This window comes from Camellia sinensis, chromosome 6, assembly GCF_055761805.1.
Source record: "Camellia sinensis isolate YWXY chromosome 6, ASM5576180v1, whole genome shotgun sequence".
NCBI lineage: Eukaryota > Viridiplantae > Streptophyta > Magnoliopsida > Ericales > Theaceae > Camellia > Camellia sinensis.
Window position 1 is genome coordinate 23,241,320 of NC_138966.1, and position 15,248 is coordinate 23,256,567.

The following is a 15,248-nucleotide window of genomic DNA, read 5'->3' on the forward strand; positions in this document are numbered from 1 at the left end:
AATTTATTAAAATTTTTATCAAATGTCTTTTATGGATGTAGTGTGTCACACAGATGTGGGACACCGAAAAGGTGTACCAAAATTTCTACGAAATTTACCCGTGACAAATTTGGTTGAAATTTTAGTACATCTTTTGAGGTCTCTAAGATTTTTTCTCTCTTTTGATGTGGATCCTACACCCATGTTACATATTCGGTAAAAATTTTAGTATATCTTTTGAAATCTTTAGTATTTTTTATTATTTTTTTTAGAAACCCTTTTTTCGTTTTATGAGCTCAAACATGTTTTAATAAAGAAGTAATAGTGGATTTATTAAAAACAATTATAATTATTATTATTCTCTTTTATATATTTTTTGTTTCCCTCATATTATTTCGAATAGTCATGACATGACTAATATTTGTAAAATCCAAGGGGAGAAAAAAAAATCTTTTATGGTAAAAAATTCACTATATAAGTATTTATTATTTTCACAAACAATTAAGAAATTTGATTTCCTCACTCGCATGAAATCTTACATTCGTATAAAAATATTAAGAGTAAATAATACAGATAGTTCTTATACTACAACCTTTGTATCATTTTAGCTCCTATAATTTCAATTAGATTATTTTTTAATTTAAATTTATGATTTTGTCTCAATTTATTCCAATTGATAACAATTTCTCATATATTTTTTATGAACAATGTGCATATAAGCGACATAGGTCATGCTTTTATAGATAAAATTAAAAACTTGTGTAATTTAATAATTTAACTCAGTGATTTCTTTTTCAAAAACCCTAATCGGCGTTATAATTATACCAAATTGATACAAAATCTAAAATTAAGAATAAAAGTTAAGCTAATTGAAATGACAAATAATAAGATGACACAGGATAAAATGTAGACACTACCGATAAAATTTGTCCAAATATTAGCCATGAAAGAATAAAAAATAGTTGAACCCATAATATTTTAAAAAATAAATTACACCGACACCTATAGATTGTCCCTTGACATTTAAGAAATTACGCTACACCCTAAGATTTCAATTTTCCTTACAATTTATTCCCCTTCTATTAATCCCCATTAGGAGACCTTGCAAATTCTGGATAACATCATAAATAAAAACCATTAAAATATCAATTATAACCCTCAACCCAAATGATGAAGACTTTGGATGATTTGGTAATGTAATTAGTGCCTTAAATTAACGTTTGGAGACTTATATGTAAATCCTAATAGGTGGACTTATTGTCCAATAGATCCTGTGAGAATTCATAGCATTTTTCATCAAACACTATTAAAAAATATCACTAAATTTAAATTTTCAGTGACAGTTTCAAAATTGTAACAAAAAATGTCACTGATTATAAGTTTTAGCGACAGTTTAAAAAAATCGTCACAAAAAAGTCATTAATTTTTAACTTTCAACGACAATTTAAAAAATTGGTCACAAAAAAACGTTACTAATTATAAGCTTTAGCGACAATTTATAAAAACCGTGACAAAAAGTCCCTTATTGTCAATTTTTAGCGACATATGCAAAAAATCGTCACAACAATTATTTTTAGTGACGATTTTATTAGGACTTATTTTTAATAAAACTTAATGGGAATTAAATCCAATATTAATAATTTATCTTAAAGGATTTATGTAAATACTCTGTTTCAGGATTGGCCACAATGACACTGAAGAAAACAATTGTTGGTAGTTTTTTCTTACATAATTGTGGGTAAGGGGTTTGATAATTTGTCCTCATGTAATGATGGGTAAAATTATATGTGTTTGGTTGTGGATTTTTAAACACAGTTTTTTAAAAATTTTATACAACCTATTTGGTCATTTTGAAAAATGAGTTCTGTTTTCAAAAAATGATATTTTCAGGATTTGATTCTTCACGTGGTGCAAAGAAGCTAGGCATTAGTACAGTCTACTTATGTACTCCTCATAGCCTCTTCCTTGCCCGTTTATTACCTTTACCAAACCTTTTCCACAGTTGGCTTCCGTTGATATGCCAAGGTCGACAACACCAGAGCAACGACAACGGCCACCGACGAAGACGCTATTTAGGTGTGGTCGATTTGAGCTGTGGGTGACGAAGATTAGACGACGAAAAGGTTAGTCATTTGGATTGCGGATCATCATGTTTTCATTTCATCTCCATTTCCCCTTTCGATTTTGATTTTCATTCTTCTTAATAAATTTGTAAGAAATGAAATTTTGTCCAACATAGAAATGATTTATACACCAAATCCCTAGTTTAATTTGAAAATCCCTTTCAGTTCACTGCTTTGATTTCGGAAATTAATTTCATCATTTGAAACGAAAAGAAATTTCTGATTCACGAGCATCTGGTTTCGATTTTAGAATGTAAGTTCCACATTTCGGACATACTAAGCACAAATTTTCTACTTTTCATTTGGAAAATTAGCTTCATCATATTGCAATGTGGTCACAGTTTCCCCTTTCCCAACTGTGGTTTCAAAATCGCTATTTAAGTCCTCCATTTTCGAATTAAAGTAGAATTTTTTGGGGATACATTCTTCTGGTTTGGTGTATAAATCTGGGACTTGAGTAAGTTTTTAGTACAACTTACTAAAATATCAAGAACACAAGCCCACCACAAAATGGATTTTATGAAACTTGTTTATACAACATTTTCTGGTTGATTCTCACCCATTTTCTTAATGAAATTTTACACATAAATTCAATTACTGGTTTCCTCTCTTTTTTTGAACCTAAGTCTTATATTTGGGTTATCTAAAATATCTCATACTTGCTTATGTCTTCACAAAAAACAATCCAAACAAAACTATGAATGAAAAGGTGTGACTGATAAGAAATATGATTCACATCAAACAAAAAATAGAGAGAGCCACCTTAATTGCCTTACAGATCATTTTTATGAGTACTGTGATGTCACTTAGTATCATACAGTTGAGCAAAAAAAAGATAGAAATTGAATTTTGGCCTTTCTTGATTTCCTTAAACCAACCAGCTGTTTTCCGTTGTGTTCTGCATCCTGTAAATATGTAGCAGACTTGGTAAACAGTACTGTTCTGTCTTAGGGTGTATTTCAATCATGAATTTGGATACAAAATTGTGTGTGAATTCCCTACCGAATATAGTACATCTCATATTGTGTTTTTGGAACTTGTTTTGACCAAGATTTTATTTCAAACACATCATTTGGATTTTATGGTTACTATCATTGACTTCCATTTTGATTTACTAAATTCCATTTCTCATAATATGTTGATAAACCATCCAAAAGAGCATATAAAACATTATTCAATTTTCTTTATAGCTTTCTCTCCTCCAACAGGAAGTTGCACTTATTTCTTTACTTTTATTGTTGTCATCGTTGTTGATGTAGTGACACCGTCAATTTCTTGTGGTCGATTCGATCTCCTCTGTACCAAGAGTCGCGAGGCGAGGAGTAAGCTCTTTCAACCCTTGTAATTGTATTCTATGTACTTTTCGACAACATATTGTTCATTCATATCATAATGTTATCGTCCATCTACTAAACAACAATGAACACGAGGACCCCTATTTACTAAAGTACACTGTACAGTTCATTTACAAGGACCCCCATTTACTGTAGACGCTTTCAAGACGAAGCAACAGACAGGACACACATCGGACTCTATTGCATCTTGTTGTGGTGAAAACGACGTAGAGGTAAATATTACTCCGCTGAATTTTGTAAATGTGTTACATGCATTGTTTAGCGAAACATGAATGCATAGTAAACCCATGACTTACTTCACACGTGTAATACGTGTATGTCACAAATGGACAGTGAAGGGTTCGTTGAGAATGCGCAAGACCTGAGGTTGTGGCCAAGCAGGATTGAGTTGGCCATTATACAACTAATGGTCGAAGAGGTGAAGCAAGACCCTTCGTTAACCAAAAATAAACTCTTTCACCACAAGGCATTGGAGTCGGATTGACGATGAGCTGTACAATCAGTTCAAAGTTAGGTACACGGTTAACCGTTTGAAACAAAAGTACCACCGCATCAGGCAAGCTTACAATACATTTGTGAAAGTGAAGAACCATACGAGGTTCGGCTAGGATGACTAGAGGAAAACGGTCGTGGCCCCGGATGATGTTTGGGATCAATATGTTAAGATAACTACCACCACCTTAGATTTGAGTACAACCTTTGTACTGCAGTATGTTAACTGTTAAGTGACTTATTTTCCACATCTTTTGTTGTCTTATTTTTGTAGGCACATCCCAAAGCTAAAGTGTTTAGGAAAAAGGATGTAGACTACATTGACTTGTTAGATGTCCTCTTTGCAAATTCCCAAGCCACTAGCGCACTTGACCGTGCTTCAACCAGAGGACCCCCAACCTCTCGTGAAGAAAGGGATATCCAAAGTGCATTCTTTGGTGTTGGTAACAACTCAAATACCGATTCTATCCCTGTTGGTGACGACATTGACGGAGATGATGACCCGAAGGTAGGTGGGAGTAGTGGCAATGATGGTGGGCGAAAGGGTGCACACCTTGATTTGGCACTTGATACATGGACTGCCACGAACCTTGCAAAAAAAGAATTTTACGCACATCAGAACAAAATGGCTGAAGCGAGTCAGGCCGAGAAGAAACAATACTCCATTGATGCATGTATGGACTGTTTGGCAACAATGGACGGAATCACTCCTGACCAATACGTTAAGGCGTGTGATAGTTTCCGCAATAAAGCAACCCAACATGAAGATGCATTGGGTTCGTAAGCTCGCTTAGGAATTAAGTTTGACAATGGATGCAATTTTGTTTTGTTAAGCATCCAATTTGGTGTAAGTCAATGTATACGGCTACAACATTAAAAATCTGCTCTTAATTTATTTTTATTTTTTAATCCGTGTATTTCATCTGTGTACTATGGCTATGCAAGGAACTTGGAGGTTGTACCAAATTATGAGTTTGTCTGTCATGACAAGAACATTAGATGCATATTTCATAATTAAGTTTGGGACTGCTAAGAACTTCAATGAGGTTGAGCAGAGAAACATGTACTATTCACACCCCTAACATATTTGTTTGCTACAATTACTTATGCTTAAAAAAATTTATAGTGTTGCTTGACCATAAAACAGACAGACTAATGCTGGGATTTTGTAAGCCTGATGCTTTTAGGCAAATCAGTGAGCTTACAGCTTGGTAAGCTTGCCACATTATCATGTGTAAACTCACTGATTTGCCTAAAAGCATCAGGCTTACAAAATCCCAACATTAGTCTGTCTGTTCCATGGTCAAGCAACACTATATAAATTTTGTTAAGCATGAGTAATTGTAGCAAGCAAACATGTTAGGGGTGTGAATAGTATAGGCTTCTCTACTCAACCTCATTGGTCGACAATTCATTGCATAAGTAACAATAGAAGTTCTTTGCAGTCCCAAACTTGAATATGAAATATGCATCTAATGTTTTGGTCATGACAGACAAACTCATAATTTGATACAGCCTCCAAGTTCCTTACATAGCCATAGTACACAGATGAAATACACGTATTTAAAAAAAAAATTAAGAGCAAATTTTTAATGTTGTAGCCGCATACGTTGACTTACACCAAACTGGACGCTTAACAAAACAAAATTGCATCCATTGTCAAACTTAATTCCTAAGCGAGCTTACGAACCCAATGCATCTTCATGTTGGGTACCATCTTCATGAAAATTCTTCTCGTTGCTTTATTGCGGAAACTATCACACGCCTTAACGTATTAGTCAGGAGTGATTCCGTCCATTGTTGCCAAACAGTCCATACATGCATCAATGGAGTATTGTTTCTTCTCGGCCTGACTTGCTTCAGCCATTTTGTTTTGGCGTGCGTAAAATTTTTTTTTTGCAAAGTTCGTGGCAGTCCATGTATCAAGTGCCAAATCAAGGTGTGCACCCTTTCGCCCACCATCATTGCCACTACTGCCACCTACCTTCAGGTCATCATCTCCGTCAATGTCGTCACCAATAGGGATAGAATCGGTATTTGAGTTGTTACCAACACCAAAGAATGCACTTTGGATATCCCTTTCTTCATGAGAGGTTGGGGGTCCTTGGGTTGAAGCACGGGCAAGTGCGCTAGTGGCTTGGGAGTTTGCAAAGAGGACATCTAACAAGTCAATGTAGTCTACACCCTTTTTCCTATACACTTTAGCTTTGGGATGTGCCTACAAAAATAAGACAACAAAAGATGTGGAAAATAAGTCACTTAAGAGTTAACGTACTGCAGTACGAAGGTTGTACTCAAATCTTAGGTGGTGGTAGTTACCTTAACATATTGATCCCAAACATCATCCGGAGCCACAATCGTTTTCCTCTAGTCATCCCAGCCGAACCCCGTATGGTTCTTCACTTTCACAAATGTTTTGTAAGCTTGCCTGATGCGGTGGTACTTTCGTTTCAAACAGTTAACCGTGTACCGAACTTTGAACTCATTGTACAGCTCATCATCAATCCGACTCCAATGCCTTGTGGTGAAAAAGTTTTTTTTTGGTTAACGAAGGGTCTTGCTTCACCTCTTCGACCATTACTTGTATAAAGGCCAACTCAATCCTGCTTGGCCACGACCTCAGGTCTTGCGCATCCTCAACAACCCCTCACTGTCCATCTATGACATACACGTATTACACGTGTGAAGTAAGTCATGGGTTTACTTAAGTGATGAGCTCTAACTTCTTAAAAATACTAAGTTACAACTTCGAACAGAAATGTCAAGTGAGTTGTTTACGCAATAAAAATAAAATGAACGTGTTTGTACAATTACAATTGTAGAGTACTACATGGATAAAAGTTTTTTTCATTTGCAACAGTAGTGACATGTTGCACATGGCAACTAATTTTATAGCATAAGTTGCAACTATCCAAACCAAGTTTAATAGACATGTCTAACATTTATACGGGTATTCCGTATGTGTAAACAAGAAGGTTTGGTAGAATGTAATATTCTGTGTACAAAAAAAAAATTCCGATGAATAGAGTAAGCTTTTTGGAATGCATTCATGTTTCGCTAAACAATGCATGTAACACATTTATAAAATTCAGCGGAGTAATATTTACCTCCACGTCGTTTTCACCACAACAAGATGCAATAGAGGCCGGTGGGTGTCCTGTTTGTTGCTTCGTCTTGAAAGCTTCTACAGTAAATGGGGGTCCTTGTAAATGAACTGTACAGTGTACTTTAATAAATGGGGGTCCTCGTGTTCATTGTTGTTTAGTAGATGGACGATAACATTATGATATGAATGAACTATATTCAACGAATATATTGTCGAAAAATACATAGAATACAATTACAAGGGTTGAAAGAGCTTACTCCTCGCCTCGCGATTCTTGGTACAGAGGAGATCGAATCGACCACAAGAAATTGACGGTGTCACTACATCAACAACGGTGAAAACAATAAAAGTAAAGAAATAAGTGCAACTTCCTGTTGGAGGAGAGAAAGCTATAAAGAAAATTGAATCATGTTTTCTATGCTCTTTTGGCTGGTTTATCAACATATTATGAGAAATGGAATTTAGTAAATCAAAATGGAAGTCAATGATAGTAACCATAAAATCTAAACGATGTGTTTGAAATAAAGTCTTGGTCAAAACAAGTTCCAAAAACACAATATGAGATGTACTATATTCGGTAGGGAATTCACACAATTTTGTATCCAAATTCAAGATTGAAATACACCCTAAGACAGAGCAGTACTGTTTACCAAATCTGCTACATATTTACAGGATGCAGAACACAACGGAAAACAGCTGGTTGGTTTAAGGAAATCAAGAAAGGCCAAAATTCAATTTCTATCTTTTTTTTTGCTGTATGATACTAAGTGACATCACAGTACTCATAAAAATGATCTGTAAGGCAATTAAGGTGGCTCTCCTCTATGATTTGTTTAATGTGAATCATATTTCTTAGCAGTCACACCTTTTCGTCCACAGTTTTGTTTGGATTGTTTTTTGTGAAGACATAAGCAAGTATGAGATAGTTTTAGATAACCCAAAAATAAGACTTTGGGTTTGAAAAAAAAAAGGGAAAACCAATAATTAAATTTATGTGTAAATGAAGTTTGCATGCTTTATTTCATCAAGAAAATGAGTAAAAATCAACCAGATTGACAGTAAATGTTGTACAAACAAGTTTCATAAAATTCATTTTGTGATGGGCTTGTGTTCTTGATATTTTAGTAAGTTGTACTAAAAGCTTACTCAAGTCCCAGATTTATACACCAAACCAGAAGAATGTACCCAAAAAAAATTCTACTTTAATTCGAAAATGGAGGACTTAAATAGCGATTTTGAAACCATAGTTGGGAAAGGGGAAACTGTGACCACATTGCAATATGATGAAGCTAATTTTCCAAATGAAAAGTAGAAAATATGTGCTTAGTATGCCCGAAATGTGGAACTTACATTCTGAAATCGAAACCAGATACCCGTGAATCAGAAATTTCTTTTCGTTTCAAATGATGAAATTAATTTTCGAAATCAAAGCAGCAAACTGAAAGGGATTTTCAAATTAAACTAGGGATTTGGTGTATAAATCATTTCTATGTTGGACAAAATTTCATTTCTTACAAATTTATTAAGAAGAACGAAAATCAAAATCGAGAGGGGAAATGGAGATGAAATGAAAACAAAATGAACCACAATCCAAATGATTAACCTTTTCGTCGTCTAATCTTCGTCACCCACAGCTCAAATCGACCACACCTAAATAGCGTCTTCGTCGGTGGCCGTTGTCGTTGCTCTGGTGTTGTCGACCTTGGCATATCAACGGAAGCCAACTGTGGAAAAGGTTTGGTAAAGGTAATAAACGGGCAAGGAAGAGGCTATGAGGAGTACATAAGTAGACTGTACTAATGCCTAGCTTCTTTGCACCACGTGAAGAATCAAATCCTGAAAATATCATTTTTTGAAAACAGAACTCATTTTTCAAAATGACCAAATAGGTTGTATAAAATTTTTAAAAAACTGTGTTTAAAAATCCACAACCAAACACAGTGATTCGTTTTGAAAAAAGAGTTTTCAAATCACTTTTTGGAACAATTTTTCAAAAAAATGGAACCAAACAAAGTGATTGGTACCCATATCAGCCCAAAAAAAAAAAAAAAAAAAAAAAACAAAGTGCTATATTTTGGACTACTGCCACTTTTGCTGTTGTAGGAACTTTTACTATGTTCAAGTTACACATTTCATGTGTTGTTTGAGAGGAAGAATGGGAACTTGTATCAAAAGTATTTGGATTGATTATATTGATTGAATTGATCACAGATTGACGCATTAGAATGAGCCATTAAAAGGGTTTATACAATAAAACAAGTCACAGCATACAAGAAATAAAAGTTGTCATGTGTATGATTAATTATAGAATCATGTTTTGAAATTTTTATATAATTCAATACTTAAAAATGTATTGAAACAAGGGATGTATTGAAACAAGGGAACAGAGAAATTCAAGGACAAATAGTCTTTGGTTAACTTCAACCACTTTTGTCCAGTGTATGCATTGACTATCATTATATTGCATGTGTATAATTGACTTGATTTTTAATTATATTTATAATAATGTGTGGGATTTTAGATGGGGAAAAAAATCATCCAGCAAAAATTGAATAACAATATCGAAGCATTCACCACAGTTCCCAATATGAACTTGGAAGCCGATATCAAATGGACTAAAAACTGATACGAGCACTCTCAAAGCTGCACAAAAAAAGCAATGTCATTAAGTATGGTCTAAATGAAAGACAACGTATCCACTCCAGTTGCGGAAAAATCACATTTACGCATGTGTTGTTACAATGAAATAAAATCGACAACTACTGAATGTTAGACAACAGCTAAAGTGAAATCTAAAATCCTTATCATCTACGAAGATAAAATGAAAAAAGCACCTTGACCTAATCACCCGGATGAACAGATGATGGTACACAGCTTTAAGAATCAACTATAACAAAATGGCAGAAAATTCAATGCGACACTGTAGAACTTCAAATTCCATTTGTCGGAGTGAAAAACTGAGAATTCAAACTCGCTTATAGAAGACAAATTTCAATTGATTGCCCGGTTATTGGTTTCAAATTAAATAATAGTATAAATAAGAAATATTCATAGTTTGAAAAAAGTACCAAATTTACCACACAACCAGTAAGTACAGAAAATACACATGTAGTTGCCTAAACAATCACAGTAGTTATCAACAAGAAGTTAATAATCTTAAATGAGATGAAGACACTAACCTTAACAAGAAGGCTGCAGAACTGTGACTTAACCCAACCCACCCATTTTCGTAACTCATCTTGATCAGAAGCTGCAAGACATATTTTGACAAATCATGTGTACTTTTTTTGTATACAGAAAAGGCTCAAATAGGCAAGCCCAACCAAAATGTGGTCTCAGGATATCCTGCAATGCCAAGAAAAACGATAGCTTAAGCAAATCCATTTATGAATAATAATAAAAATAATAAAACCACACTCTCAGATTCCAAAAATACATCACAAACAACCATTGAAAGTAGTTATTAGTAAAAGGTACAAGAGATATTATAATAATGATATCCATTTAAAAAATGAAAGGTACCTTTGTCAAAGCATGCCCTTGGTGAAACTCTGTCCTGATTCAGTAGAAGGTGCTCTTGGTGATATTAGAATGGCAATATTCATGTGGTCTGCATGGAAGTCTAATGGGCATCAAGGACCGTATTTCACTGGCACTTATAGTCATGGGCACCATCCCATCTTGCAGAATTACTAGAGTTCGCCAATCCCAAGAGGCAAATGTCTTAAAGAAATTCGAAATCAAACCATTCAAGCTCACATTTGGGTGCCTTTGACAAATAACAACAATGATTCATCCCACTAAAAATATCACCACTAATAGCACTAATGCATTAAAAAAGTAAAAAAAAAAAAAAAATACAACTCCAAGACCAAAACATCACATCATTAATGGCGGGACCCACTGCCACCTAATTAGTGGGAGCACTAATTAGTGCTCCCAAGCATTTTTCGACAAATAAATGCCACAAGAATAGTTAAATGGACTCCGCCAAAAAACCTAGGATTTCTTTACCCTTGACAGAGGCGAGGGGAGAACACATAAAGACAAATCTCAAATGTGACCCTATACCAAGCTAATATGCCCTTACATTACCATACAGTCCTCGCCTTTTCGCCCATAATTTAACACATCGCAGTAGTGATTTGAATACTTGGAATAGAACAATCCGAGAATATATGAGATCTACAAGAACTTTGAAAGCACCACCTAGCGCACAAAAAATGAGAGCTGAAAGAGAATGATTATCATGCATATATTAATATCAAGGTGGCAGCAGTTTCGAAAACGAAACCCCACAGGTATTCATGGTTTGATGCCATAGAGAGCATGCTAATAAGAATTAGCTAAATTATTTCCTAATGCAGGTGCAAGATTCAAGAAATAGAGACAAATTCTACTCTGGCGTTCAACCTTGAAAACCAGCAGAACTACTTTGCACCTAGAACAAAAATAATTACCGTAGGAACCCATAGATAGCATGCTTGATACCTCCATATTCGGGAGAAGCCGAAGAATGCATTTGTTAGCATGAACTCCAGACAAACTTCTCCAGCTCTTTTCATCAATGTTGCTTTGAAAGAAAGGGTTGAGTATGTCCACATTCTGTAGATCATAACATGGCAAGTCAAATCTCCAACAGGGGGAAAAAAAAAAAGAACAAATAATGCACAGAGTTTATATAACGAGATTGTTGAAATACTAATTTCCAACATGCTGATGAAAAGAATGGGGGAATTTATTAAAATCAGCACCCAAAAAATAAAAATAAAAAGATCTCTTGACAGGTATAGATTTAGATAGAGAAATCTACATACATGAGATCCTTGTGTATATGCAGAAACAACTGTAGGAATTGACTGTTTTGAAAGAGTTGGTTCTACATGCATCACACTCAGCTCAGGAATAGACATTACTTTAAGTTGAGCATATGGAAGATCAAATGAAATCCCATCAAGTTTAAACTGCATTAGAGGAACTTTTGCATCCTTGACGCAGTGGACCTCAGATACTTCTGTTCTGCTTGTAAGCATGTTGTGTAGGAAAACAAAGAAAATCCTCCTGCATGGTTCACAAGATAACAAGTCAAGAGATACTACCTACACAATATCATATATGATGTATACGAAAAGGAAAATAAAAATGCTTACTGCCAAAGTAGCAAAGCAGGGGCCGACACATAAAGCATCAATATCTAACTCTGAATTATGAACCTACATAGAACCCAAAAAAAAATTAAAAAATCAGGTGAGAAGAAGGATGTGTAAATTTATTTTTCCAAAATTTCCAGTTGCCATGTTTCCACTAACTGTATTTAGGATTTTCCTCTAAGAGAAACCCTTTATATGTCAAAAAAAATAAAATAAAACCATATTCAATTGCCAGCCTAGGAAGTGATAAGAGTTTCGTGAACATTTGGATGTAGATTTTCCTACTAATGCTATTTAGATTTCTCCCTAGAACAGAACCCCTATGTATGAGGAAACTTACAACTACTCGTTGCAAACCTATTAAACACCAAGAACATATTAGATAAGAAAAGCACAAACCATATCAGTCATCTTTTATCTTCCAATGATTGTAGCTAGATCGAGTCATAGTAAAAAAATAAAAAAATTTACAAAATGAAATGTTTCTCTTCATTTACGTGTCAATTCTAGTCATTTAGCTACTTGCAAGCTGTTAGTAAGTGAAACATAGTATCATGAATTCCCCGTCCCCATCTATTCCTGACAACAGAAAAATAAGGAAACAAAAGAAAGAGAAAACAAACTTCCAATCAAATGACTTACTCCAAGGCCATACGATCCATATGTTCATACAGTGGCAGAAGCATCTGTAATATGTTGTCTGTGAAGCCGACGTTTGTGAGCAACACTCTTAATCCATTCGATCACTATCTATCTAGGAAGCACGGATACAGATACGGGATACGGATACGATACGATACGGATACGGCGATACGACAAAATTTGAAAAACTAAGACACGGGTACGGCGAGGATACGTTCGTAAAAAATATTATTTTAACAATTTTTAGTAATGCAGTATGCATAAAAATAAAACCTAAAGCAAAAGACAACTTGATGAAGAAGAAAGATTCCTATAAAACTAAGAGTCTTCAAGGTCAATAGCTTCAACTTGTTCCCCTTCATCAGTGAATATCACAAGACCTTAACTAAAGCCAAAAAACCATTCTTAAATAAAAATTTCAACAAATATACTTTTTTAAGTCATCAATAATAGCCTAGGAAGCATGGATACGGATATGGTGATATGGGGATGTGGATATGGCGATATGTCAAAACTTGAAAAAATATGATACGGGTACAACGGGAATACATTCGTAAAAAAGAAAATTTATAATTTTAATAATGTAATATGCATGAAAATAAAACTTAAAGTAAATTAATAAGTAAAGAGAGGGATTCCTATTAACATAAAGTGCTCAAACATTCATAAAACATCCAAAACTAAAAGCAAAAGCAAATGCAAATTAAACATCATCCTTACATGCCAACATCAAAAAAAGAATGAGAGCAGAGAGAAGAAACGTGAGAGAGTGAGAAAGCGAGAGAGAAGTGAGAGAGACAACAGGGATACATCAATTTGACAAATTCTATTACTTTAACTCTCACTATATTCCTTTTATCAAAGAACTAAATAAAATATTATAAGTAATATGTAACTTCGAGTATCCGATACTTCAAAATTAAGTATCCGATACTTCAAAATTAATAAAAAATTAATTAAGAAGTATCCGATACTTTTAAGAAGTATCCGATACGTATCCGCGAGTATCCGAGGAGTATCGGTATCAGATAAGTATCCGATACGGATACGTCACCCTTTTTGAAGTATCCGTACTTCATAGCTATCTGTGAGGTGACATAAAATATTGAAATTTATACACAATGAGCATCACATAAGTATATCAAAGAAAGCACATATAAAGGCTATCTCATGAATCCATTTCAACAACAAAGGTAAGTGATAAACTTGAATTTCAAAAATATTTGGTCCCCCGTGAAGCATATAGGTGATTCCATTAACAGCATAACCTTTAACTGCTACCTCAAACATATGAATTCCATATAGGCCACAAAATCACATGATAAGATGTTTCTTAAAACTTAAAGCACAAACCAAATCATGCACCATTCTCCCCTAATATACATATATATATATATATATATATATATATATATATATATTTATGAATCAATGAACTCCTTAACAAAATTCAGCTCAACCCCAAAGAAATTGCAATCAGATAGGCATAGCTAGTCATCATCTTGATAAAGTGATACATATACACAGGCAGACATACAAAATCAAATAGAGAAAGAGAGACAGAGAGTGACCTGTCTGAGCTTCTCAATGGCATTTTTCCTCCTAATTTCCTCTTCTGGAGAAGGCACAAGTCCTTCATCTGCCATAAACTATACAGATCAAAATCATCAACAAATCAACAACCCAAATAAGTAATCGACCAATATGCACAACGAAAATGGAAGTTCATGTATACCTGAACTGAAGCAGAGATCGTGACCTTGCCTCCTCGATTCGAACCAGAAAAGCTGGGTCCAAAGCGAAACCAAAAGAAGGAACTAGGGTTGGCTTGGGTGGAACCAATACTGTCCCATTGCTAGGGTTTATGAAATTGAGAGCGATGGGTGGTCCGGTGACGAAGGTAACAGGTTGGTTCAGAGAGCGAAGATCAATCAATTGATGATACGGAACAAAAACACCTTGATTCTGGTTCGCATATGCCATACACACCACTTCGATCATTTCACAGGAAATCAAGAATCTAAAGAAATCACAAACCTAAAGCAGACAACTTTAATAGGGTTTTTGTTTACAGGTTTTAGCTTTTTGAATTGCAACGGTGTAAAACCGGCGGAGTTATATGGTGCGTCCCGGGTAACACGTAGCCGGTTGCTTGTCCAATAATTGGCCATTTATCCACTAGTCGGCAGAAGAAGACGTCATTATTATGCAGTGGGTCCATAGCATCTTGAACAATAAAAAAGTGAAAAAAATAGAATCATCCTGTTTGATTTCTATTTTCATAATTTACTTTTTTTTTTAAATTTACTTTTTACTTTTTCAATTTTTCATATTATTTTGTTTTCACTAATTTTTTTAATATCTTAAATAATTTTTTTTAATTTTTAAACACATCTGATAT

The 15,248-nt window shown here is 34.5% G+C and overlaps 1 protein-coding gene and 1 long non-coding RNA gene across 14 annotated transcripts; one reads left to right on the top strand and one right to left on the bottom strand.

Moving 5' to 3' along the window:
* Positions 1-1,884: 1,884 nt before the first annotated feature.
* On the top strand, positions 1,885-3,659 carry LOC145792586 (uncharacterized). Its single transcript, XR_014332039.1, has 3 exons — positions 1,885-2,102; positions 3,362-3,424; positions 3,563-3,659. It is a non-coding gene; the product is annotated as an uncharacterized LOC145792586 (long non-coding RNA).
* Positions 2,807-14,973, bottom strand: LOC114304008 (uncharacterized). Of its 13 annotated transcripts, none has more exons than XR_014332037.1 (11): positions 14,583-14,973; positions 14,419-14,486; positions 12,206-12,268; positions 11,873-12,116; positions 10,578-11,660; positions 10,235-10,400; positions 8,659-8,779; positions 7,313-7,375; positions 7,057-7,163; positions 6,269-6,607; positions 5,396-6,167 (listed from the first exon to the last, which is right to left on the bottom strand). XR_014332037.1 is itself a non-coding variant. In XM_082873417.1 (11 exons), the coding sequence occupies exons 1-5, from the start codon at positions 14,846-14,848 to the stop codon at positions 10,780-10,782; spliced, it is 747 nt and encodes a 248-aa protein (XP_082729543.1). In that variant the 5' UTR covers positions 14,849-14,973; the 3' UTR covers positions 5,396-6,167; positions 6,269-6,607; positions 7,057-7,163; positions 7,313-7,375; positions 8,659-8,779; positions 10,235-10,400; positions 10,578-10,779. The 13 variants fall into 13 exon arrangements, 9 of the variants coding, with proteins under 9 accessions (XP_082729542.1, XP_082729541.1, XP_082729543.1 ...); XR_014332038.1 differs by lacking the exon at positions 12,206-12,268 and adding an exon at positions 12,848-12,955; XR_014332035.1 differs by lacking the exon at positions 12,206-12,268 and adding an exon at positions 12,848-12,955 and having other exon boundaries at positions 14,419-14,496.
* Positions 14,974-15,248: the final 275 nt, after the last annotated feature.